General features: G+C 41.1%; 1 protein-coding gene across 5 annotated transcripts; it reads left to right on the forward strand.

The window, feature by feature from the left end:
- Positions 1-785: 785 nt before the first annotated feature.
- LOC117208233 (transcriptional regulator ovo-like) lies at positions 786-23,339 on the forward strand. Of its 5 annotated transcripts, none has more exons than XM_033449221.1 (11): positions 786-1,062; positions 1,172-1,487; positions 17,136-17,554; positions 18,027-18,498; positions 18,832-19,381; positions 19,645-19,979; positions 20,123-20,352; positions 20,968-21,105; positions 21,334-21,633; positions 22,492-22,650; positions 23,083-23,339. In XM_033449221.1, exons 2-11 carry the CDS (start codon positions 1,355-1,357, stop codon positions 23,206-23,208), a joined length of 2,862 nt encoding a protein of 953 aa, XP_033305112.1. In that variant the 5' UTR covers positions 786-1,062; positions 1,172-1,354; the 3' UTR covers positions 23,209-23,339. The 5 variants fall into 5 exon arrangements, with proteins under 5 accessions (XP_033305112.1, XP_033305113.1, XP_033305114.1 ...); XM_033449222.1 differs by having other exon boundaries at positions 19,645-19,973; XM_033449223.1 differs by having other exon boundaries at positions 19,678-19,979.
- Positions 23,340-23,567: the final 228 nt, after the last annotated feature.

Genomic DNA, 23,567 nt, shown 5'->3' on the forward strand with positions numbered 1-23,567 from the left:
AACGAATCGCACGGATAGTGTAGATCCGAGAAAGTTATTCCTTTCTTCTTTGTTGTACATGTTAATAACTTTAGCGCGCTGAAATATTCGTCGGTCATCCTCACGGAAGTGCTGTGCATCGTTGTTCACGATCTCGAGAAAAGCTCGTATGTATCTAGAACGCCGATCGTTTGTTCCGAGACCGTGCATCAACGACTTTTCGCAGGAACGGGGACAATTTTGAACAACCCGCTGCGCTGTGTGAATGAAAAACCGGTAGTGCGTCGGCGCGACCGCGTTCACGCATTTACCGCAAAAAGAGAAAAGTGTACAAAAAATATCAACCCGTGTCCCGGGTGACGAACAAATTGACCACCGTAAAGACAATATACAACGGAGCAATAAAAGAATAAAGGGAAGAGGATAAGAAAAAGGTAAAAAGAAGAAAAACGACGAGACACGGTCAGGATAAAACTATAAAACGCGTCTCTGTTAAAAAGAGACGCGAACACGAGACGAGGGAGGGAACCGGTGCGAGAGGAGTGGCAGGGGAGAGGGACCTCGTACGCTTCAGCACACGTACGATGCTCCGTTACGCGCATGCGCAGTCCCACGAGCGGTTTCCATCTCCAACAGGACACCGCGCGCCACAGCGGACCCCGCACACTGCTAAAGCGACCAAATAATCCGGATGGGCTGTAAAGCACGCCAGCCGCGCTGGAGTGGGGAAAGTGGGGCCTGTTGGTAGGGTAGCAAAGTGGGGAGAGATCCAGTGGGTGGTGGGGACAAGGCCCCGACCGAGCGAAGAGGCAACGAAGTTTCAGTTGATCGCTAGAGTTCGACCGTTAATGTGTGCTCGCTCGATCTGTGCTCCGTGTCGAAGATAACTGTAAATCCGCGACAAAGAAAGACGAAGTTTTACCTTGGACTAACCGAGAACAGAGAAGCTAATCTATCTCTGGACTTCGCGATTGGCGTGTATCGTTGTTAATAGTGACTATCGCGGAAACCGAAGTGATCCGAAAATTCGCTGGTTAATATTCAAGATATTTCTTTTTCTCAAGGTGGATTTTAATCAGAAGTGTAAGTACGTCTAGCTCGCAACTAGAATCATTGATACCACTGCAAACTTGAAATTTCGTTTTGTAACCAAGTGTAACACTTCGCCGTATATTGCGGTTCTTTTCAACAGAATCAGTGATTACTGATCGTCACTAGAATTACGTCCTAAGAGACGAGAAGACACTTCGAGAGATACCCAGAAGTGATTAGTGTGGTTGATGTCTCTGAAGAACGCAACTGTGGCCGACGATGGGAATGGTGCCTGAAGCTTTAGGGTGAAGTGTCACGTTAACATGCGCTAAGGTTCAGCAGAATGCCGAAAATTTTTCTAATCAAGAATCGATTGCATCAACAACAATTGAGACTATTAGAGGCACACCACGCCGGGAAGAATTCATCGACTAATGGTGCCGAACCTCTCAGTCTCATTGTGAATAAGCATCAGTGTAAGTAAACTTCCCTTATTTTAATTAGCTCCTCTTGATGCCGAGAAATGTGCAGCTTTTGTTTCAACTGAGAAACTAAATTAGCAAATTTTTAGCAAATTTTTAGCGAAATCGTTTTAGCAAATTTTATGTACAAAATTCGTCGAGTTAATAATGAAAGATACAAATTTTGAAAATAGAAACGAGTGCCAAAATATTTTTATCATGAATATATCTTTTTAATACATCACAGCTGCGACATTTCATAAAGTATCTATATATCTTCTATGCATTCCGAGTTATCAAGTTTTGTGACAGATCGATGTCTTTCTGGCAGAGATCGCGATGCAAATTTGGACGATGACCTCGCGAGAAATTATAACAATTTCTCCCTGTCGTGATGAATGTCGATCCGCCGAGAAGATTGCGAAGCCGGTTTCGGTAGTTCATTAAAATTCTCGGTTTTCTTCGACTTGGTTAGACTACTTTTTTACACTCGGCTCTCTCATGGAAAAAAAGAAGTGCGTGCCCGAGAATATTTTAGGGCAACCCCGCAGGTGCAAATGAGTTGGACGCACAGGTGCCGTTGCAATTTAGGAGTACGTTTGCAAATTTGATTTGCAACGCTATCATTATCTCGCATTTCGTATAACGCGTTATTGTTTCATCGTTAGTCATCTGCATCAACGTTCGAAAACTAACACTTTTTTCACTGTTTACAAGTTCATATCAATTATCAGTTTGTCTTTCCTTATCTAAAAGTTATTCAGCTTGATTAAATTTATGTACGAAATGGAATTTTCTTTCAGTAACATATAATTGCTGTATATCATATAATCAAATCAATAGTAATCATAAAAAATAATCCATCAGTTTAAAAAAGAAACTGAAGCTAAGATCCGATTATTATTATGGATTTCGTAGCGATCCTATCTCTGTTTTAACGCTTGTCAACTTACTCTTTGTAACAGTTATTACCAAAGAACGGTGTAATACGTAAACGACATGTACATTTATCGCGCATTGTACGCAATATCATTTCAACGAACTTTAAATTAAACAAGAAAATAAATTTTCACGGCGAAACTGCACATATACTAAAAGTGTTATTAAATCGCTCGAGCATTGTTTCAAGCAAAACAAACCAATAATATACACGTGTCACATTCGTAACTTTTACGTACTATATATATAGAATTTCGTGTTTTAAATATTTCAAGTGCGATATCGATATTGATTTCCAGTTATGTAATTGATTGGAAGACAGGTTAATTGGCTTTTTAGCCTGGGGCGCCTATTCGGTAGCATAGCGCGAGATGATAGCCCGACGCGGTTCTTTTACAACGGTATAGTGAGTAGACAGACCGACGAAGTTGGTCCTAAACTGGTTTAGAAAAATGACTGGAACCGGTTCTTCTTTTTCGTCACTCCTTCTTTTTTCTCTCGCATCACGGACACGGTCGGTCGTTTCGAGAGCTGGATGTCGATGGCCTCGTATCGATTATCACGCGCCGCAGGTGCAAATTTACTTTCCGACGACGTTACTCATTAAGCAGCTCGTATATCAATTAAACGTACGAAACCCAGAACGCGTAAGTTTGCCATCCTCAAAGGAACAAAATAAGCGCAACTATACCTCGATAACCGAAAGGGATCCTAAGATCCTAGGAACTCGCTGTCAACAGAAACGCTTACTTGCGTTTCTCGATTATCACGCGATAAATCAGACGAAATTATTCGACGTTCATTAGCAATGACTGCTGTCCTTCGTGCAATTGTAAATTTGCTTACCGTACATTTGACGACATTAATTTCGCGAAATAACGCGAAATATCGATGAGATAACACCGACCGGTGTAGAGACGCGGACGCGCATTCAGTTAATCTGAAATTTGACTTAATTCGACGCCGCTCGGTAAGAGTTCGATAACGATACATCGATTTTCTCTTTCAACTTTAATTCAATTGTGCCATAAAAAATTCATTTTAATGCACTGCATATGGATCGCAAAACGTTGACTCAAAGATTTATCCTTGATAATGCGGAGCAATCGTTACACCTTCGAGCTGGCATCAATGTACCGTTAACAGCTAAAGATAAAGAGACCATTGAATATTAATACGGCTAAAGTCGTCGTACTTAGTAGATTTATTGCGTCTACCCGTTAGATGAGATTCAATGATTTATCAGAACGACAATCTGTGCTGGAATAGTCTGACGCGTTGACGTGACGATGAAAGCACTCGACGTGTATGCAAAACGCGTGCAGAGTTTTTCTAGACGTATCTTCATATTTACGCATCGCGCAGAGATTTCTATGCTCGACGAGCCACTTCCACGTTCGAGCCGGAGACTTCGATGCCCGCATACGCGGGACGTCACTATACTTTTCACGCGCTTCGTCGTAGCATAGTTTAACCGTATACTTAACATGCGTACGCTGACATATCATAGTTATCTCATTGATCGAATAATATTCATTCTATATCGATATACAAAATTCTTTTTAATTCGTATCCTTCAAATATAAAATCTGAAATTGGTTTCACATCAAAGTATAAGTAATATCCAAGGGAATGATCCAAATAAAATTTCAAATAATTTTATCAAATATAATTTAAAACGACGTTGGTTTCTGTTTCTTTTGAGCTGTTACACGCGAATAGACGAAAGATATCGAATGAAATTTGCGTAATTGGCTGCAAAAAAAGGAACAGGTTCAAGCACGAAGGAAGCATTCATTGAGAACGTAGCTCTTTTTTACGCACGTTTCACTTATTACGGTTCAATTTGGTCACGCAGGCGTTACACGATATTACGCAACGCGTTACAATAAGAATTTTCAAGTTTCGCACGGTTCTCGCGCGAATTGCGCAACGTCGGAGCACGGGAACGCTCACGAGTCGATCGTCAATGTCTGTAATTCCACGACGGCCAAGGCGAGCTCCGCGTACCGGTGTTAGAATCTCGTGCCGGATCGATGGAGAGGGAGTGATAGAAGGACGTGGCCGGTTCGAAGTCGTAAATAGAAAAGCGACCGGGAAAAATCAAACTCTCACATTCCTTGAATCAGAATTCTTATCGAACGTTTTGCTGCTTGCGCTAAGATTTATCGTCGGTTGGGAAATGGACTATAAGCGAAATAGCGCTCACGAAGAATACAACTTATGAATGAGCAGTTGCATATTTAAAATTGATCCGAGTTCGATGATTTCTTCATTTCTTAGCAACACTTTGGATATATTCAGCGAAGAAAAATCTCTTGCACTTTTCTCAAAACCACAATGAATGTTGCTTTATATGAACTGATTGTAAGACAAATAGTTTATATCATTGGATTTCATTCATTTTTCTTACTCGTTATGACGTTTTACTAATATAATAGGAGTTGTTTAGATTTAGGTAAATAGATTCAACCAGTAAAATCAAGCGATACGAATACCAGATCGGTTACTATTTCCTTGAAATAATCAACGTATATACGTATAAACAGAGTTCTACGGTATTAAGTTAATTTAGTTTGTTTCGTGTTAGTTCGAAAAGTCTCGAGTCAATACGTTAGATAGGTACAACTGCCGATTGTTTTATTCAGTTTAGAACACGCATCCTATTTAGATGTTAGCCGCAAACCGCGTCACAAGTTGCCGTACTATCACCGTGTGCGTGGAATGTGTTAAATTCGACGCGATGAATACGAATGCTGGCGACGAGCATAACAAAACATTGCCCTTAAAGTAGAATTGTAAATCGAAAGATATATCGGTATGATTTAACCAACTATCCGAAGGTCGGGGAACAGAGAACAATTTCGACGAAACGTATGAATTTTGTTTCACCAAGCTGAACGAGATTCGCGAAATGTACCATTTAAAATCGTGTCGCTTTCCAAAGTTGGCGTATGCAGAATGGTGTGCGACTAGACGAACGTACCAGTCAGAGGCGGCGTTCGGCTGTCGTTGACACGTAGGGTAATCGCGCACCTGTGCCAAAGACTAGTACACCAGGATGTGCAGTCATTGTGACGAATTACAATGCACTGCTCACGGTGTTCATCGTGCGTGCATTTCGAGGCACGCGCGTGTGCGTGTACTGGTATATGGGTATCAAAGGTACGGGTTTCCTCTAGCAATGGCAATGACAACCGGGTGAAAAACCTATCAGCTCTTCGCCTCTTTTAATTACTCGAAATACTACCACAATGTAGGCGTTCATTTCGTTCGTTTATTTCGATGAAAAACCTAAAATATCTCGTAAAGGACTGAAGCGTTATCGCGTACGTATATTTTAATTAATTGAAACCGGGTAGCTGAATGACTAACAGAAATCACCGGAGGACAGCTAAATGATATTTTAAGAGGGGATGATTTAACGACGGAGGTAAGTGTCGCGATAAGGAACATCGGTTGGCTTTGAAACGACACAGCGTGGACCTGTGGTCGCGCGGAAAACAGGTTCAGCTCGTGGTCGAAAGCAGTGTAAGCAGGTAGAAGACAGAACGTGGCTACGTCGTCTGGTTGCACACACGCGCGACTCACCTGTTCACAGACGTTGCACGCACACTTAGCTACGGTCGCCGCACAGAAACAGCCGTATTAACGACTACCGTGCCGCGGAGGCTAATGGCGCAAGAGGGCCGTGACCGAAATTCTTTCGAAGCAAAGGGGCCAAGTGCAGAAAACGCTCAGCTCGATAAATCTGTTGCGACCACCACGGAGTCCTTGCAAGAACGCGCGCTACCACCTCCTCTGATTTTCTCTTCGAGTTCGCGATCATTCTTCAACCATTTAGATAATGTTTAACTTCCTTGGAGGTTTATTTTTTTCTCAAGGCAGATGCACCGTTGCACCTGTAACCAGCCAGTTTCTCCAACACTTTCGTTTGTTTTCGATCTACGCGCAACGCTGTTTCTACTTTTTTTCTTTTCGTATTAAACGAATATCTTCTTCATCCCCTTTTTCTTTCTCTTCTTCTCTTTTCTTATTTTGCATGGCTGTTCGATGTCTTCCCTTTTTAAAAGGCTAAAACTGTTACGAATCAAAGATTCGGTTAATTTGAATCGGAACGATTGTTCGCTGCTAATATAACACTCGCTTTGAAGCAAGATACGAAACGATGAGAAACCGCAAAAAACAAGCAGGTGTATCGGTGAAAAAAATGGTGAGAGTTTCGGCTGAAGCGTGAATCTCTTTTTTCTCCGTTCATTTCCATCCACAATTGCAAAAAGCTCCACGAGTCAGAGGAATCGGCTTGCATTCGCGACGCGTGTTATTACGCTCGGCGAACACTGTAATTGGGAAGCCGCGGCGCGGCGACTTGGTCGCGATCTGCCGACATCGTGAGCACACCAGCATACGTAACGTCTTATTCAAAGATCATTATTCTAGCTAATATTCGAGCTGATAAACATGAAACGACATGAATGAAAATGCAACAGCTAATATCCATGGTTTTCGAAGTTTTTCTGCCGCTCTACAAACTTTTAAGTAGCCATTCGCAAAGGAAAAGCTGAAGCAGGTATCATTAATCATCGTTGCAACTTCAATTACGGTTAATCTAAATTAGAAATCTAAGTGAATCTGATCACGAGATTTATCGCTTAATCGCCGTGTTATATGCATCTCTTGAATAGATTTAGAGCGATTTCAGATCTTTTAAATCTTTTTCTTTTCGAATCTTTTCCAATTTCCTCGCAAGATATTCGAACAATCGATTATCCAGATCCTCTTAGAGCTGTTTCAAAAAAAAAAAAAAAGATGTTTCAACCAAGAATAAGTTTCGAAATTATTAAAAAAATCTATAAAAAAATATTTTGAACCGTCAATGTGTTCGCCGAATATTTTATGCAAAAATATTATATCCGATACGAAAGACGCGAAGTCTTCAGCATGGCTTCATTGCCTACGATTTTGCCATAATCATTGCTGAATAGTGACGGCAAGGAAAAAGGGGGGAAAATTTTCCGCGTTGGTGTTGGAACTACCGTCCGCGTTCGTTTAATCGTGTGCCAGTATCGTACCGGTTTTTCCTGCGCATTTCCTGCAGAATGCAACGAGAGGTGGAACGCGCCGATTACGTTTCCGTATGTGCAACGAATGTCAAGGCTCAGCGTAGGTTTCGAAAACACGTTCTACTCCGTTCTCCATCGTTCTGTGTTCGCTACGCTCATCACGCTCTAATCAATGGAAAATGACAAAAAGAAAAAGAAAAAAAGAGTAAAGAAACACGGTAGATAGGAGAAACACTTTAGGCTGTTTGTATCTGTAATTGTGATTTGCGGTATCGAATCTTTTCATTTTTTCAATGCACACAGAGTGCATTGTCGTTCGTAATATTGTGCTAAAAATTCCACTGTTCAAGCCTATAACATTGAGTAGAACTTTTTACCTATCTGAACCCGTTGGAATAAACAGCGTATATAGATAATAGAAATTCACCAATTTCCCTCCTTGAGGATGATAAGAGTTTACGTTCAAACAACAATTCAATGGTCAGGAGTTCGTTTAACCGTGCATTAGCGAAGATTTTGTTTCAATATAATAAAGTTTCGTTATGTGAACATCACTTACTTGAATGAGCTTTTAGTATAACCGATTAAACGCGTTCGCTCTTGAATCCACCTACCCCAACATAAGCTTCTAGCAACGTGCACGAAAAATTGTAGATATCGTAGAGACTAGGTTAGACCCTAAGTTATAAACTCCATCGATATAAACTGCTTGTCTTACAAGTTCTTATAAACGAAGTTTTACTCTCATTATTTTATTACTTAAATTACTGTAGTAGAATTCCAAACATAACTTAACTGGACAACAAAGAAACTATGAAGTTTCTGGACGTCTATACAAACACTACATTCGTTGTAACCTTCGTCGAGCGTTGTACGATTCTAGGTCGAACTTTTATTTCATGTTTATATTTCGTACTTATCATTTTGTCAGTTCGCACGTGACGTATAACTGTTACGGTAAGATTGCCATGCCACGTTAAATATGCCGCCCGAACGATAAAAATTTTTCATCAAGATTATTCCAACTTCACCGGTCACATCGACAGCGCAATGCGTAGCGAGACCTCGGTGCTCTGTCGAAAGAATTGCCTGTGCGTCCAATAGTAGTTGCATTTCTCGTCGCAACTTTTCACCGAGCGACGAGAACGACCGCGGAAGATAGTCTGCCTTGATCTTCCGTTGTGCGCCTCTAGAAAGACGTTGTTCGCGAGAGAAGAGTCGCGTTAGAAGGAGGGAGGCCACGGTCGGAGAAGAATTAACGGACAACAGGAGGAGGGACAGCGTGCACGGTTCCATTACGTAAGGCAACCGTGTAGCTGCGTGTACAGTGTCACCTTGCTGTTCGCGATGCTTCGACCCACGCACAGTACCGCTACGCAAATGCTACGCAGATACGGTGCAGCTAGCAGCTAGCCTCCTCTGTCCACACCGACCCTCCTTCTTCGACTCTTCTTTTCATGTCTTGTCAGTTACCTCGCGAAGTTTAAGTCAACGGAATCGATTCTTTGCGGGGGATTAAGCACATAATATCGAAATAGACGCGCGTTCGATAAGGCGCTCCGTTCGTTGAAAAATAAGGGGCACGATCATTGATTTTGTTTTCAAAATGTTCAACTCTGAAACTTTAACGTTATTCAGTAGTATTTTCCTTTTCGTAGTTCAGCGTTTGTAAATATAACGATGCAGTTCGTTTCAAAGATATTTCGTAATGGCGTTCTTCTTTTTGAAACATCGAAACGTTTAACTTTGGAAAACTGACAATTATTTCATAAAATTTTCTCCCATATAATTCGAGTTTCGAGTATTATATACATATATATATATATGCCATAAGAATTACACTAAGTTATCGATCTTCCTAATAGTTATTAGGAACACACATAGATTAATTGAGATCCAGACTTGTAAAATTATACGATGGAGGGAACAAGCGTGACAATAAAATACCATGACTTATACATAGTATATTGGACTTATTTGAATTGTATGAGTTTCTGGAAATTCTAGACGCTGCTCGCAATCTTGAAGCTGTCAACGTGACTTGGCTGACATTTCCACAACTCCACCATATATACATATATAAGACGTTAATAAATAATCAACATTTTTTTCCAGACTCTCCAAGCGTCGGATATACTGCATATAAAATTTGCTTATCTATCCACTCTTATTTGTTTAGCTGATCTATCACCGACACGTTCTTTGAACAATTGTCAGAGAACGCGGGCATTTTTCGAGAAGAATTTTTAAACAAGGAGCTCCATCTTCAAGTTGCCGCTTTTTTTTGCAGGTCCACTTTAACTAATTGGGAGTCCAGTTTCCGGGCCACCGGACTACGAATATTACGTTTAACACATTTTTCTTACATATTTTAGGTGCAAATACTTTGCAAAGCCAGTTAATACGATTTTAATGAGTAACATCGTTTAACTTTAAACGATGCGCCAGAAAGACTTTCAAAATAGGATCTTCTTAATGATACGACTCGTGATTCATAAAATATGCAGAGCTTCCATAATTAACACAAATCCCTGTGTACATTTTTATGGGCTCTGCAATTATTACGAATAAATTATTGCATTTTATAATTATAATAATAATTAATTATAATAATAATTAATCCCTTGTGGACGAGTGTCGGCATATAGCCGCTCGTATCTGTTCACAGTTCCGAGTACTTATTTTGAGGTGTCTGGCGTACTTCTATTTTTCTGAGCGATAATCTTATGCGTATTTACACATGGATATAGTAAACTAAACCGTAATAACTTTTTGATGAAAGAAAACTATAGATCTTTAGAAATCTTATCTTCCGTTTAACGTAAACTCGCGATGTAGGATGATGGTCGAGTCAGGCCGAACTTCAGTCTTTCAATGGCATTACCAGACAAATCAGCAAGCTTTTTACATATTTTATATATTTTTTATAATACCTTATACACGATGCCTAAAAAATCCAGAAAGCACATGTTCGATAATGATAATACAAATATTATTTTGAACCTGACATAGAACACGACGACAGTGCTTCAGACAGTGAAAACGAACTCCGTTCAACAAGAATACACAACAGAAATAGTGACAGTAATGAACTAAATTTTGAAGAAAATAATACAAGTTTCGACAATGAATAATGCAATCATTCAGCGTATATATTTTCTCAACTGCGCACGCCAGTACCTCCACAGCGACGCTCGCTCGTCGAGCTGACCCGTCCGCAAAGGATTAAAAACGATACACGCTTTATCCCTCGATCGTCGTGATAATCAACCGACATTGATTCGATGCAAGTATCGCATCGGAACAATTATTATTGGCGACGCGCATTCTTGCAGTAATCATGCCTTATTGTTTGCGTACGTGTGTTGAGCATGAGTTTACTGCCGAGTTTGCGCTTCGCGTCTGGATCTGATTCTTCCATTTGATTTTTCCCCCATTTTAATCCCCCATAAGCATAACCTGGATTTTTGAATTTATGTAATTGTGATAGTCCTAGTTATAGTTATCTGACGTGAGCAATTACTGTTATTTGTGGTACCTTTGATCAAATTCTCTATCTTTCGATATATATATATATATAATATGTCACATGTCAAGCTTTATATTATGTATGCATTATTTATATTATATTATGTATACATGTATGTATATGTTATATTATATTATGTATACATATTACAAAGGTTGCTATTTACAAGTTAAAATAGCCGAACCATGATGTACATGTTACTTTTTACTGAATAAATTTGATTTTGATCAAATCACACAGGAGCGAGCATCAAAATTACAAGCGCAAAAATTATTTTCCCCGAAGAAAGAAGTAAAACGATTTCATCGAACGCTCTCCTTCCCTCAATCAAAATTCCAAAAGGCGGGGCAACCAGCTACTCTCGTTAAGGTTCAAAAGACGACGCGTCGCGAGTTCGAATCCTCGGTATGGAGCTCAGCATTTTGAAAGGGCGGAGAAACCCAAAATTTCTCTAAAAATACCAAAACACACTACAAATTTTATAGCAGTGCAGAGAAACTAATCTACTAACTAGTTTCGAATGTGAAAATAGATCGGCTCGAAGTAGTGGGACAATGGGAAAGTAATTACTTCTGGTTCACCGCAGTAGTCAGATTCACGACCGATAAAGCGAATCTAGCAGTCGTTCCAAACGAGCCGCGGAGTAATGCAAAATTTGCACTGTGAATTGATTACAAATCTTTAATGGTACGCTTTCGAGACACAAACGCACCAGTTAGTTGGAATGGCTGGAAAGTACCGAAGCGAGAGATCAGTCAGTGAAAGACAAAATTGGCGCATTGTTTGGGACGTCTGTGTATTCGCGTGAACGCGAATAAACGATGGCGTGTAAGCGGTGAAGGTTCGTAGCACCGCGGGTAGCCAAAAGGAAAGGAAAGGAAAAACTGAAGAAAAAAAAGGATTTAAGGGAGTGGTCGGGGCGTAAGTAGGTCGACTAAGTCGAGGTGTTCGATCGAGCAGACAACAACGAGCCACGAAGCTGCCGCCAGACCAATGGCTGACAAGACAGAAGCTTCTCCCGCCAGAATATCCAATCTGCCTCTTTTTCTCTCTGATCATGAACTTCGTGTTCGTATGATTCCTATAGGGTTTCGACGAAGAACAGTCGTTCTCTTCCTCTTCAGATCTTAAATCTACATATACATAGATGTTGCAGAGTTTTTCTATGCAATCCTCGTAATGTTGCGATCAATGATAATGTGATATATAGATATTGTCGACGATAGAAGGGATCGCTGCAGGAATATAATAATTTCATCTCCTAGTCATTGTTCTTCTTGTTATTCCAATTTGATATAAATTCTTCAATATTAGTAGTAACATCTGCATTTTCGATCATGAAATCTATTTACTTCTGTTCGTCTACGATAAATGTTATTGAAACGTTGGAGCCATCTCTTCGTTGCCCTAAGCCTTTCAATCGGAAAAAGATGAAATAGCTTTACGCTTGCGTCGTTTTTTAAGAGAAAACTACACAGTCCTGTTTCGTCGTATTTCGAACGTAGGCTACGGTTTAAAGACACGATGCAACTACTAACGCTCAAGACGTTGTATTTTTCGCTACGACAGCGCGAACCGAAGAACTAAAATGCGAGTCATTAAAAGGTGATAGATAAACGACCGGAGGAAAAAAGCAAACGCGACGTCATTGTGTTCGTCATCGGAGACTCTTCAACCCGTTACTTTTTAACGTTGAGCACCGTGAGGCTCGGTCGAACGTTCTTGCTCGCCTTGGACCATATCTTTATAGCGATCGAGTTCGCGGAGCCTCATTTAAAATGGAACTGTCTATGCGGTGCGCTGGCTCAAGCTAAAGCATTATTATCATAGTATCTCTGTTGTATCTTCTGGCTTCTGTAACGAGGAAAACCCGTCAACTACGCGACAAAATCACCAGCGGGACGGAAATCGGAATTTATAGTAGGAGATTAAGCGACGATATCGTAAACCGCGCGGGTCCGCGCGCGATGCCGTTTACAATGACGCATACTCAATGTCACGCGATCTCCTAACGTTGATTTCAACTTTTCTACGATACACTTGCTCCTCGTTGACTGTCGCTTCGTCTTCTTCGTGACACAGCCATCTCTGATGACAGTAGCGACATCGGTCGTAATCCAGTACTTTCGTGAGATTTAGCCCAGAAGTTTCCTATAATTGAGAGATTAAAAGGGAAGAAAGACGAATCAATGGTGATTAGGTCGGTTTTGATCTTCGCGATTATAAATGTGATTTATTTCTCACGGAAATGATAGAATCTATAAAATCCAAAGGATCTTTTCTGTCTGTGATAAAACTCGAGAAGTGCTCGTTTCAATGTTGTAACCTGTTACATCGTTTACTAATGTATTATTTGACACGTACCACAACGCTACCTTGTACAAGCTACACGACGAAATAATCACTCTGTGATAGAACAAGCACGACGCGGGTTTCGCGTTAGATCTCGATCGTTTAAAATTAGATACTTGCATAGATTCGTGCGACTTTATCATACTTACATGGTAGAGAGACATATAGAGAACGTTAGTTTAATATAGAACGAACGTTACGAGGGTGTTGCGTACGGTCAAGGCTTGAACAGCTATCAGATCTTTCTCGTTCACCGAGAGACCGTTCGGTCTTTCAAGACTCCTAACCGGTCAGGCCTCCCCCCCCACTCATTCTCTCTATCTCTCTCTCCCTCTCTCCCTCTCTCTCTTCCTTTCTCTCTCTCTCCCTCCCTCTCTTTCTTCGATCTTCGACTCTCGATAAGGATTCGAGGCGACTGAATCCTCGGTACAGCTAAATTGCTCGAAAACTCACAACGCGGACAATCGAATGGGCATCGCTAGTCTCTCGGCAGGGAGCTGCTCGTTCCTGCCGAAGCAGACTCGAAGTACCGGTTCTTGTTTCTTCTTCTCGCTCTCTCGTGGCCTCCCTTTCTTCTTCTCTGTCCAGACGGAAGAGTAGAAGGAGGGATAGAGAATTCCTTGGAGGAGGGAAGACGCGACTGGAAGAAAAAGATCGGTACGCCGGTCACGAAGCTCGCGCAGGTATTTATAGCACGGCCCCGGACCTGTTCGAGGGATTTGGTCGGAGGATCTCACGTACACGGGCCGATTCTGTTTGAAGGTTGCTCAACCGCGAACAGAACCCGCCATTTTGGTTCCTCTCTACCGCGGACCCGTTGTTACCTTCGACTTGGAGGTGTGACGCAACCGCTTGCGTAAAGACGCGTCGTTAGAAGCATTCTCTAAACGTTTGACCCACCGTCTCTATAGAACCATGAAATCTCCGCTCGTAGAAACGCGTTTCGCCCCAGGGACGGAGCTGTCGCGATCGCTGCTGGTAGCGCTGGAACGAAGGACGTTCGAAATCCTAATGATGATGACAGGTGCCATGTACTATATGGAAATATCGAAGATCGGTTCTGATTGAGTCTATTAGTATTTATTGCCTTGATATTCTTTAGTGGTTAAAGAAGTGACGAATTAAATAGCAATGAAAATTGAAATTGCTAGCGAAACGAGAGTTCCTTTGCCGAGTTTTTTTTCCTGAAATCCTCACCTATTACGAGATACGTAGATAGCTCTTCGGTTATATTTCGATTCGGTCGTGGTATTTCAGTTTTTAAATCGTCCATTTCATTTCGTATTTAATTAACTTCTAACTTTGTTCTCCGCCGTGTTACATTTCTGCGATATGAAAAGATACAACGAGATTTGTATTATAATAAAGTCAAAGTACGCGCGGATAGATCATTTTCTGAAAAATAGCGGTAGATTGACTCACATCACTACGATTGTCAGTCGTAAGCAAGAAGAAACTTTTTCCGTGTTCGAATCGATAGTCGAAAGCGCGATCAAAGTTAAAAAAAAACGCAGACTGGAAAAGGCTTTCTTCGTCGCTGGCCCCATATAGACGGCGCGCACGTGCTCACAAAAAGTAGCGTGTCCTCGCGACTGGTTTCCTGGTTTCCGCTCGAATGGCTTCGTCGGCCGACACGATGTCCTCGTGCTCCATTCGCGAAACACAGTCGGTGTCAAAGTCAAGAGAACGCAGACCCAAGCGTATCCCGGTAATAGAGAGAAATTACGAATGCGACTCTACGGCCAGATGCCTCAGCCCCGGCCCGACCGATCAAGCGATCCGAGACTGCGTGTAATTGCCTCTCAGACTGTCCTTGAAGGGCGCTCCTCCTGTTCGCGTCTGTCCGCCGTAAATATCATTGTCGAACGATGGAAAGTTGCACGCCGTTGCAATCGCGTAGCTTACTCGCTTTACTTGTACTCGCAAGGTTATCGTTATTTTATATTCAAGAGCGTCGTTCGATCGGGTAACGCGTGTAGCTGTAACGTTAGCTTGAACAAGATAGCGTATGTGGAAAAGATAACCGTAAGGCGAAATAGATTGTCGACGTTGGTAGAAATAGCGTAAGCCAGTAAATTTCGAATCGGTCGACTTTCAACGTCGATCGTAGTCTTACCAATTGCTATGTAAACTTTGTAAGTGATACGGAAGACGTATTGCAAATAAATTGTGGTGTGCTTCTCTCTTCGCACGTTTCTCTTCAACCATTGAATTTTTCCAATCTTTTCTCGTACAATTTTTCGTACAGTTCATTCTTTCTTCGTATCTTTTATGATGCAATTTAACACGTTGACGCCGTGACCGATATTCAGGGTTTTCTCTGTGAGGCGGCGCCCGAATGCGCGGTCTGCTTCGTGGGGCGGTGCAGTGTCAGATTAGACTGTTCAACACGATCGCAATTTTTCAACTTTGACCTCAATTTATAGCAAAATTACAAAAGCTATACGATTCCTGTTGGATTCAATGAATTCCGTGGACTTCAACTAATACATTGATATACAATAGTTTGGCAATATCAATTTGCATATATCTGTAAATGTTGAGTATAGCTGACGGGACCAACTTTGACTCTAATTTTGGAATACTCTTTTCGATTTTTCTCAAAAATTAGAGCTCTGATGCGAATTCTAACCATCACACGCAATTCTGTGAACATTTTTCTATAAGAAACGTACATAGCGCGAATCAAAAAATTTTTCAATTCCGTACAGGAAAAAAAATAGACATGCATGTTCGTCGGAGGACGACGGCGCGTGTAAGGAATATGCACGATGAAAATAGTGTTAGGTTAGATTAAATTTTTAAAATGAACTGATAAAAGACCAGTATATATGCTAGCTATTTTCAAAAATCACAGGTGTGTTATTGTTCAGGGGAAAAAATTATTGATCACCTTTTAAGTTTAGTGAATCCCCACAGAGAAGAAATGCCAAGTGAAAATAAAGTACTGCCCAAAAATCATTCACATTTTCTGCAGTCGTACCAAGGGTCCGCGAGTAAAACGAGACGGCGGTGTAAACAATGTTATAAACGCATTTCTAGAGTAAAAGGTAGAGAGTATGCCGCGAATAAAAATTTTGTACTACCTATTTTGTGAAATGCAAGTGTAATCCACCGTGATGCACATCGCCTCACGAAACAGATTTATGTGACCCACCGGCGATGCACGCCGTCTCGTGGGACAGGCTCGTGTGACCCATCGGTGATACACGCTGGCATCAACGTATTAAACGGTTGATAGGATCTAACGCCCGTCACCGTTCATGGGAGAAGCGGCTTTTCGAATGAATTCTAATGGTAGCTTGGGTTTAATCGTGTGCGAAACAACGTTGCTGCTCGAGGACGAATTACGAGGCGGTGCGTGAAGGACGCACGGAAAGAGAGTATAGCATACGGTACCTACGAACCCCCTCAAGGCTGCTCGTAAATTCAACCATCCTGACTCTACGACGAGAGCCCATATTATAACCGTATGCTCATTACTTATTCCAGACGCATCAAGCATTAAAATTTTGTCTGAGTCGAACTAAATTTGCGAATTTTAATCATCGAACAGTTTTCTCACCCAACGACGATCGACCTGCTGCAAATGAATTTGTTAAGAATGTTTAAAACAAAAAAAATCGGCTTTTAGAGCTAAAGCTTCATATCAACTTATCTTTTTTTGCCTTTTTTGATTCATCCAATCGTGATGATGCATCTAAATATTCCCAGAATAATCCAATAATTCAAACACGGGAATATTATGTAAACATAAGAATATTGAATTCAACGATACAGATCGCGAGAAAACAGACGATGATCGAGCAACGACCCCGGAATCGTTACGCAGCAGCAGTCCAGCTTCTTCTCCGCCGCCACAATGGCAATCGAGCACTCCAACCGATACACCGCCGCGTCGATTCATCTCGAGTATTCTCGGCGGAGACGTACCATACGGGAGCAGAGGACACGTACTGACTAGGGCGGAACGTAAGGAATATAGCAGCCCACCGATCGTTCCCTCCTCTAGCGATGCTACTCAATTTCTCTCGAAATCTGAGAAGCTGGTGCTACCCAGACCTGACACTCCTCCAAAAACGCCAAGAGTCGAACCACCGACTAGAGTGTCAGTCATTCAGAGGGTGCCTTCACAAAGTCAGTCAACGTCTAGGAGGGAGGATAAGGTTGAAGTGCCACAAGTTCACGAACCGGAACAGGTATCTTCATCATGTTTCACCGGGACTCCTTGATCTGAATTTCTAGTCGCTTGAATTTTGTCCATACTACCTTGTTATATCTGCGTTAACAAATATGCTCCTCTCTACTCTTTATTTTAAGGTTTCTCAATTTTAACGATTTCATTTCCATGGTGTTATGTGTATAATAGTGTGAACTATGTTGTATCTCAAAAATAGTCAACTTTCAGTGGTACCAGGAAAATTATGGCAGTCAGCACATGTATAACGATCTTTCCATATTCAGAAAAAAATACAAAAAAAAATATCATAACTCGACCGAAAATAACTAAAACAATGTAGAAGGTGTTGGTTGTGTGCATTCTTAAATCATTACTCACTTGTTATTCATCTCACGTCTATTTATCTCACGCATACATGTACTAATTATTTCTGGTGTAACCACCTGCGAAAATCTATCATGACAAATAACACAGAGGACTTATTTTTGCAGGAACAGCCAATCGATTACGCCGTGCCGAAGAGAAAGGAAGAGGACGAGGAGCGAGGTCGCGAAGGTGCAAAAGTATCGCGCGCGATTGGTAATTCAATTGCCAGGCCTCTTCTAGCCATGAGATTATCTGGTCCTCAGGTAGTTCACGCAGCAGCAGGTCACGGAAGATCATCAACTTCCGGTGGCAGCGGCAGTTCTGGTTCTAACAACGGGTCTAGCAACTCCGGTAGCTCCTCTTCTTCGAATTCAGGCGGAAGTGGTAGCTACTGCGGAGGCGGGGCAGTCACAGGTGGTAGTGGAGGCGGTGGAGCTGTAGGCGGAGGCGCTGGAGGTGGAATGAATCCTGGTGGAAACGGTCGCGGAAATTACGGGCCGAGTTCGCCACCCACTGGCTCTTTACCTCCCTTCTATGAGTCCCTCAAGGGCGGGAATAATCTGGCAAATTTCGCAAATCAGTACAACAGTACTCAAGGTATGATAGCTAATAATGGCTACAAAAGATATCTGGATAAGTGCTATTGTATTTATTATATATTTACATACTGATTAATTAGTAATATTTTGTATAATGTATAATAATATATAAAACTGTATAATATATAAAATATCTAAAACGAAATATTCGTTCCTTATGTATAATAACTAGTAGATGATATAAATATAAATCTTCCCTTAGGTATAATTTCTTTAGTTGTATTCATAAAATTATGAATACACAAATATTCGCAATGTATTACTAATCTATAAATATGCTATACTATACCATAAGTCAATTACTAATATATGAATAAAATGTTTGTCTCAGGAAACGGGTATTTGACACCATCACCGGCGGTAGGAATGGACTGCGACGCAGGACAGCAAGACATAAACTCGCAGCATTCTCAATATAATGCTCAAGAGGGCAAGCAATATTCTCTTCTGCAGAATGTGTGCGCATCTTATGGTTTGACACTGAAGGAGGAGGAAGATCTATCCGCATACAAGATACAAACAAACGATTTGCTATCGGGACATTATGGCGCCTATGATATGACCGACACAGGAATGATGGTAGACATGGTGACGGGCACCGTTGTAGATCCTCTTCAGTTCACCGCTACCTTGACCTTCAACTCACCCTCGGATCATACCGCTCTTCTTGAGAGTCTGAGCGATGCTGCCGATTTATTTTTACCGAGGCTACCAGCTGAGGATGGTAGCAACGATCTTCTGGAAGAATCTTTGCACTCGCCAGCTTCGGCTGAAAGTGGAATCGGCCAGGACGGCGGGCAAATGACCACTCCCGTAGAACCGAGCGTCGATCCTTTCCCAGAGCACAGCATGGCCTTAACCAGAGGCTTCGACACGTCGAGGTAAGTACTCGTGAACAATCCTTTACTCGGAATCGAGCTGCTTTCGATGTTCGCACGCGATACGCCTCTCTAACGTTTGTGAATGTCACGTGTTCTGTTGCATTGGAAATCGAGACTGCTCTTTGAACTGGACATTGAATCGTAAGAGAAAGCTGTAAAATTCGCTTTATTAAAAAGGATTCCGAGGAACCAAATGAGATGCGCTCGAAAGTTGTTCGTCGACCGTCGTAAAATAATACAAACAAACAACCATCTCTGTTCAGGAGCAGCTACACAGCAGTTCCTCAACATTTCAGTTCGAAATTAGGGCTGACCTACGCTACAGCAGAGTCAAGTTATCAGCCCATCGCCAAGGAACGCCCAGAGCTCGCGCTTCACATTAATCAGAACCCCCAACACCACCCGGAACCGCAGTTGCAACAGCTACAGATACAGGTGCAGTTGCAACAACACCAACAGCACCAACACCAGCACCAGCACCAGCAGCACCAACAGCATCAGCAGCAGCAACCGCCGCCGCAGCAGCAGCAGCAACCGCCGCCGCAGCAGCAGCAACACCAAGGACTGTTGAGTCCAGGATTAAGTTTTACCGGTAGCGGTTAGTGTTTATATCGCCTCTTTCCCTTCGTAAAACAGCTTGTACAAATATCCTATAGTAAAAGAACCTATATCAACTGTAACCATAGCTTTACTGTAATGTATTTAAGGATAAAGTTAACCATTTAATACTATTGATGTTAGGTTTGGAATTAGATTCTGCTAGTAGCGTTGGTGGAAGCTTACCAAGCCCAGGAGCTGCTAGCTGTTCTTTGGACGCCGCCTCGACCAGCACATCGCCATCCTGTGCTCTGATGGAACACGCACCAAGCCCGACGGCTGCGGTGTCCTCTGCGTCAATAAATACCGTACAACCAACTGGCCCTGTCGGAGAACCACCACTGACGCAACGGGTCGGTGTACTACAGCAAAGGGTAAGCACCCGAAATTGATCCAGGCAAAAGCATACTTCTCGTCTACGAACTTGAATACGGCTAAGAGTATCTGTGTGGCATTGTTGGTGGATCTGAAAGCCCGCCTTTTCTTCCTCTCCTTTCTCTCCTTACTGTCCTTTGTCTCTTCTTATATTTCAGCTTTCTTGCTTCTTTCTTTCTTCTCCTTTTTGCTACTCCCTTCTTTCTTTTCTTCCTCCTTGCTTCCTTCTTTCTTCTCTTCCTCCTTGCTTCCTTCTTTCTTCTCTTTCTTGGAGTCGACCACATATATTTACATTAAATGTTACATTAAATGTGCTTGAAAAGATATGATTTTATAATAAACGCAGGACGCTATTCTATGAAAACTAGCAAGGAACAGACCTATGCCTGTATGTTCCGAAATGCTTAAACACTGCCATATAAATGATTAAAAGCTTCCAAACGATACTTATTTGTAGAATATTTGGCTTCGATCAATTCAAACGCATCAAAGTTTGCTCGATAGCACAATTATGCAATGCCAATCAAATAGAGTGCTTCATCCATTACCGATTGAGTTACAAAATAATAGATTAGATGGGTTAATACATAAAGCTAATCGTGATTTTGTTACAGCTTGGCCTTCCTGGTGACTGCCAATTGGAGTTCGTAAACGGTGGCCACGGAATTAAGAATCCTCTGGCGATCGAGGGTCAGAGACAGGCTGCGGCTACTCGCGAGGAAGAGAGAGCAGCTCGACCTCCGCCTGGCAAGGTAAACGTCATTCTTTGATGTTTTTCTTCACCATATATCGCATATTTTATTAAGATTTGCATTCCTCAGGCAGTAGATTTAGTGCTTTACACACCTAGATCCCAGTTTCTGATTACCGTTCCAGTTTTGTCGTTGTTACATATTTCATGCGGTTGATATGTACCTCGCAACATGAAGAATGACACGAAGAATATTTTTAATAAATGAAGAAAATTCGTTGATTTTCAGGATGACGATCCAAATCGTTTCACGTGCCGCGTGTGCACCAAGAATTTCAGCTTGCAAAGACTGTTGAATCGCCACATGAAATGCCACAGCGACGTAAAACGTTATTTATGCACATTCTGTGGCAAGGGTTTCAATGACACGTTCGATTTGAAGAGGCACACCAGGACACACACCGGTGTTCGTCCGTACAAGTGTAATCTCTGCGAAAAGAGCTTCACGCAGAGGTGCTCTCTGGAAAGTCACTGCCTTAAGGTTCACGGTGTTCAACATCAATACGCATATAAGGAACGTCGCACAAAGGTAAGGTTCAAAATTCAATCAACATACAACAATATTTTCTATCTTTTTTTAAGTCACGACGGTCTTGTATAATAGTAAATCACTTGACATAATTATAAAACAATAGCTTCTCTTGACGTTATCTAATAGAGAAACGCGTGGTTGAATTTGCAATAAAAATATATATCGAAATAAGTATAAGTATAAATAACTTATTTAAGTTATTTAATTTATAAATAAGTATAAATAATGTATTTATACTTATAAATACTATAATACTTTATATACTTTATACTTATAAATACTATAATACTATATATACTTTATACTTACAAATAACTTAAATAACTTATTTATACTTATAAATATAGGTATAGTGTACGCTGATTCAGATCCTTACTCTAGCAGTGTTAAATTACACTTGAGAGTGATAGGGAGTACTTTGATACATTTACAGCAAAGGATATTACCAACAGAATTAACCTTGATGTGTAAATGTAGCTGAAAGTTACAAGAGGCAGCAGTAATAATCTACTTATAGCACTTTTGTTTCTAGACCTTGTAACCCAAAATAACATTCATATTCATAGGCACGATAATATAGACCTTTCCTTCATTTGATATTTTTTCTTTTTTTTTTGCTTCATTAATTCTATTTTCTTCGTAACGAGTATATAAAAGAAAAGATGTAGAGTTTTCCTAGAAGTAATTACAATCAACAGTTTTGAAAGTTCTGCAATTTATATAGCTTGAGCTTTTATCAAAGAGAATAACCAGAAACACATAAGAAAGCGGCGATATAACACCAATTTCTGGATATAAGATTGTAAGATTAAATGGATATTAATTAATGCCTTTATTTCTGTTCGTTTCATTCAGGTATACGTATGCGAAGAATGTGGGCATACAACACAGGAGCCAGAAGTCCATTACCTACATCTGAAAGACAAACACCCATACAGCCCAGCTTTGTTGAAGTTCTATGATAAGCGACATTTCAAATTTACCAACAGCAATTTTGCCAACATGTTGCTCCAGGTGCGCAAATAGACTCCAATAATACCGTCGTATAAATAAATAATAGAATAATATAAATATAAATAATAGAAAAAGAAACAATCATAAGAGGTAACGAGAACGTGATCGGTAATCGTTTAATTTTGTACCGTGTGTTTCTCCGTTCCTTGGTAGACAAAAAAAAGAAACAACGTTTAAAATTACGAAGTTAGTTAGATAGGCAGGGGAGGGTGGGTAGAAATACAAAGTTGATCGAAATAGTAAACGATAATAAATTCATAAGAGATAGAACAAAAGGATATATGTTTATATATAAATATATGTATAGATAAATATAAAAAGATGATGTGTAGGGTACGTGAAGAGAGACGAGGAAAAAGAAATCTGTTATTCGAACAAAAAGAATAGCAGAAGCAAGAACACGAAATTGTTCTTCGTCATGTAACTCTTCAGGGTGGCCTGTTGCAACGGGACTCACGGAATACGGACAGCTGCGTAAAATCAGCCTCGAAAAGCCTCGAAGCACCTCTTCAACGTGCCACGACATTGTTGCACCTGAGTCGGGCTTCCAGCTTGTGATGATGACTACAAAGACAGCGAGAAGACAAACAAGAGGAAAAAGAAACGGAGGAAAGAAGAACGAAGAGGAAGGCTGACTACGATTTTTTAGCTACTCAACTGGAAGGCCATCAAACGCATCTTGAAATAAACGTCGCGCGAAAAGTACCTGCAGATGGCCCCCTTAGCGGTGATACACGACGGCGTCGAGGGCCGATGACGATCAGATTAATCGCGAGAATCACGTGAATCTCATAATTATCCACGAGATTTGTACTGACCCGTGAATCCCAGAGCATAGGCATAAAAAAATAAAAAGAAAGAAAGTATATTTGCATACACAGTATTGCCTTATTGAGTACACGATAACTGACGCATAA

Source organism: Bombus bifarius, unplaced genomic scaffold (genome assembly GCF_011952205.1).
Source record: "Bombus bifarius isolate JDL3187 unplaced genomic scaffold, Bbif_JDL3187 scf7180000008058, whole genome shotgun sequence".
Classification (NCBI taxonomy): domain Eukaryota; kingdom Metazoa; phylum Arthropoda; class Insecta; order Hymenoptera; family Apidae; genus Bombus; species Bombus bifarius.

Excerpts from the sequence above, each read along its gene's own strand:
- LOC117208233 (XM_033449221.1), top strand. The coding sequence starts at position 1,355 with ATGCCGAAAATTTTTCTAATCAAGAATCGATTGCATCAACAACAATTG. Across the intron at positions 1,488-17,135 it reads CATTGTGAATAAGCATCAGT|ATCGCGAGAAAACAGACGAT; the intron begins GTAAGTAAACTT and ends TCAACGATACAG. Across the intron at positions 17,555-18,026 it reads AAGTTCACGAACCGGAACAG|GAACAGCCAATCGATTACGC; the intron begins GTATCTTCATCA and ends TTATTTTTGCAG.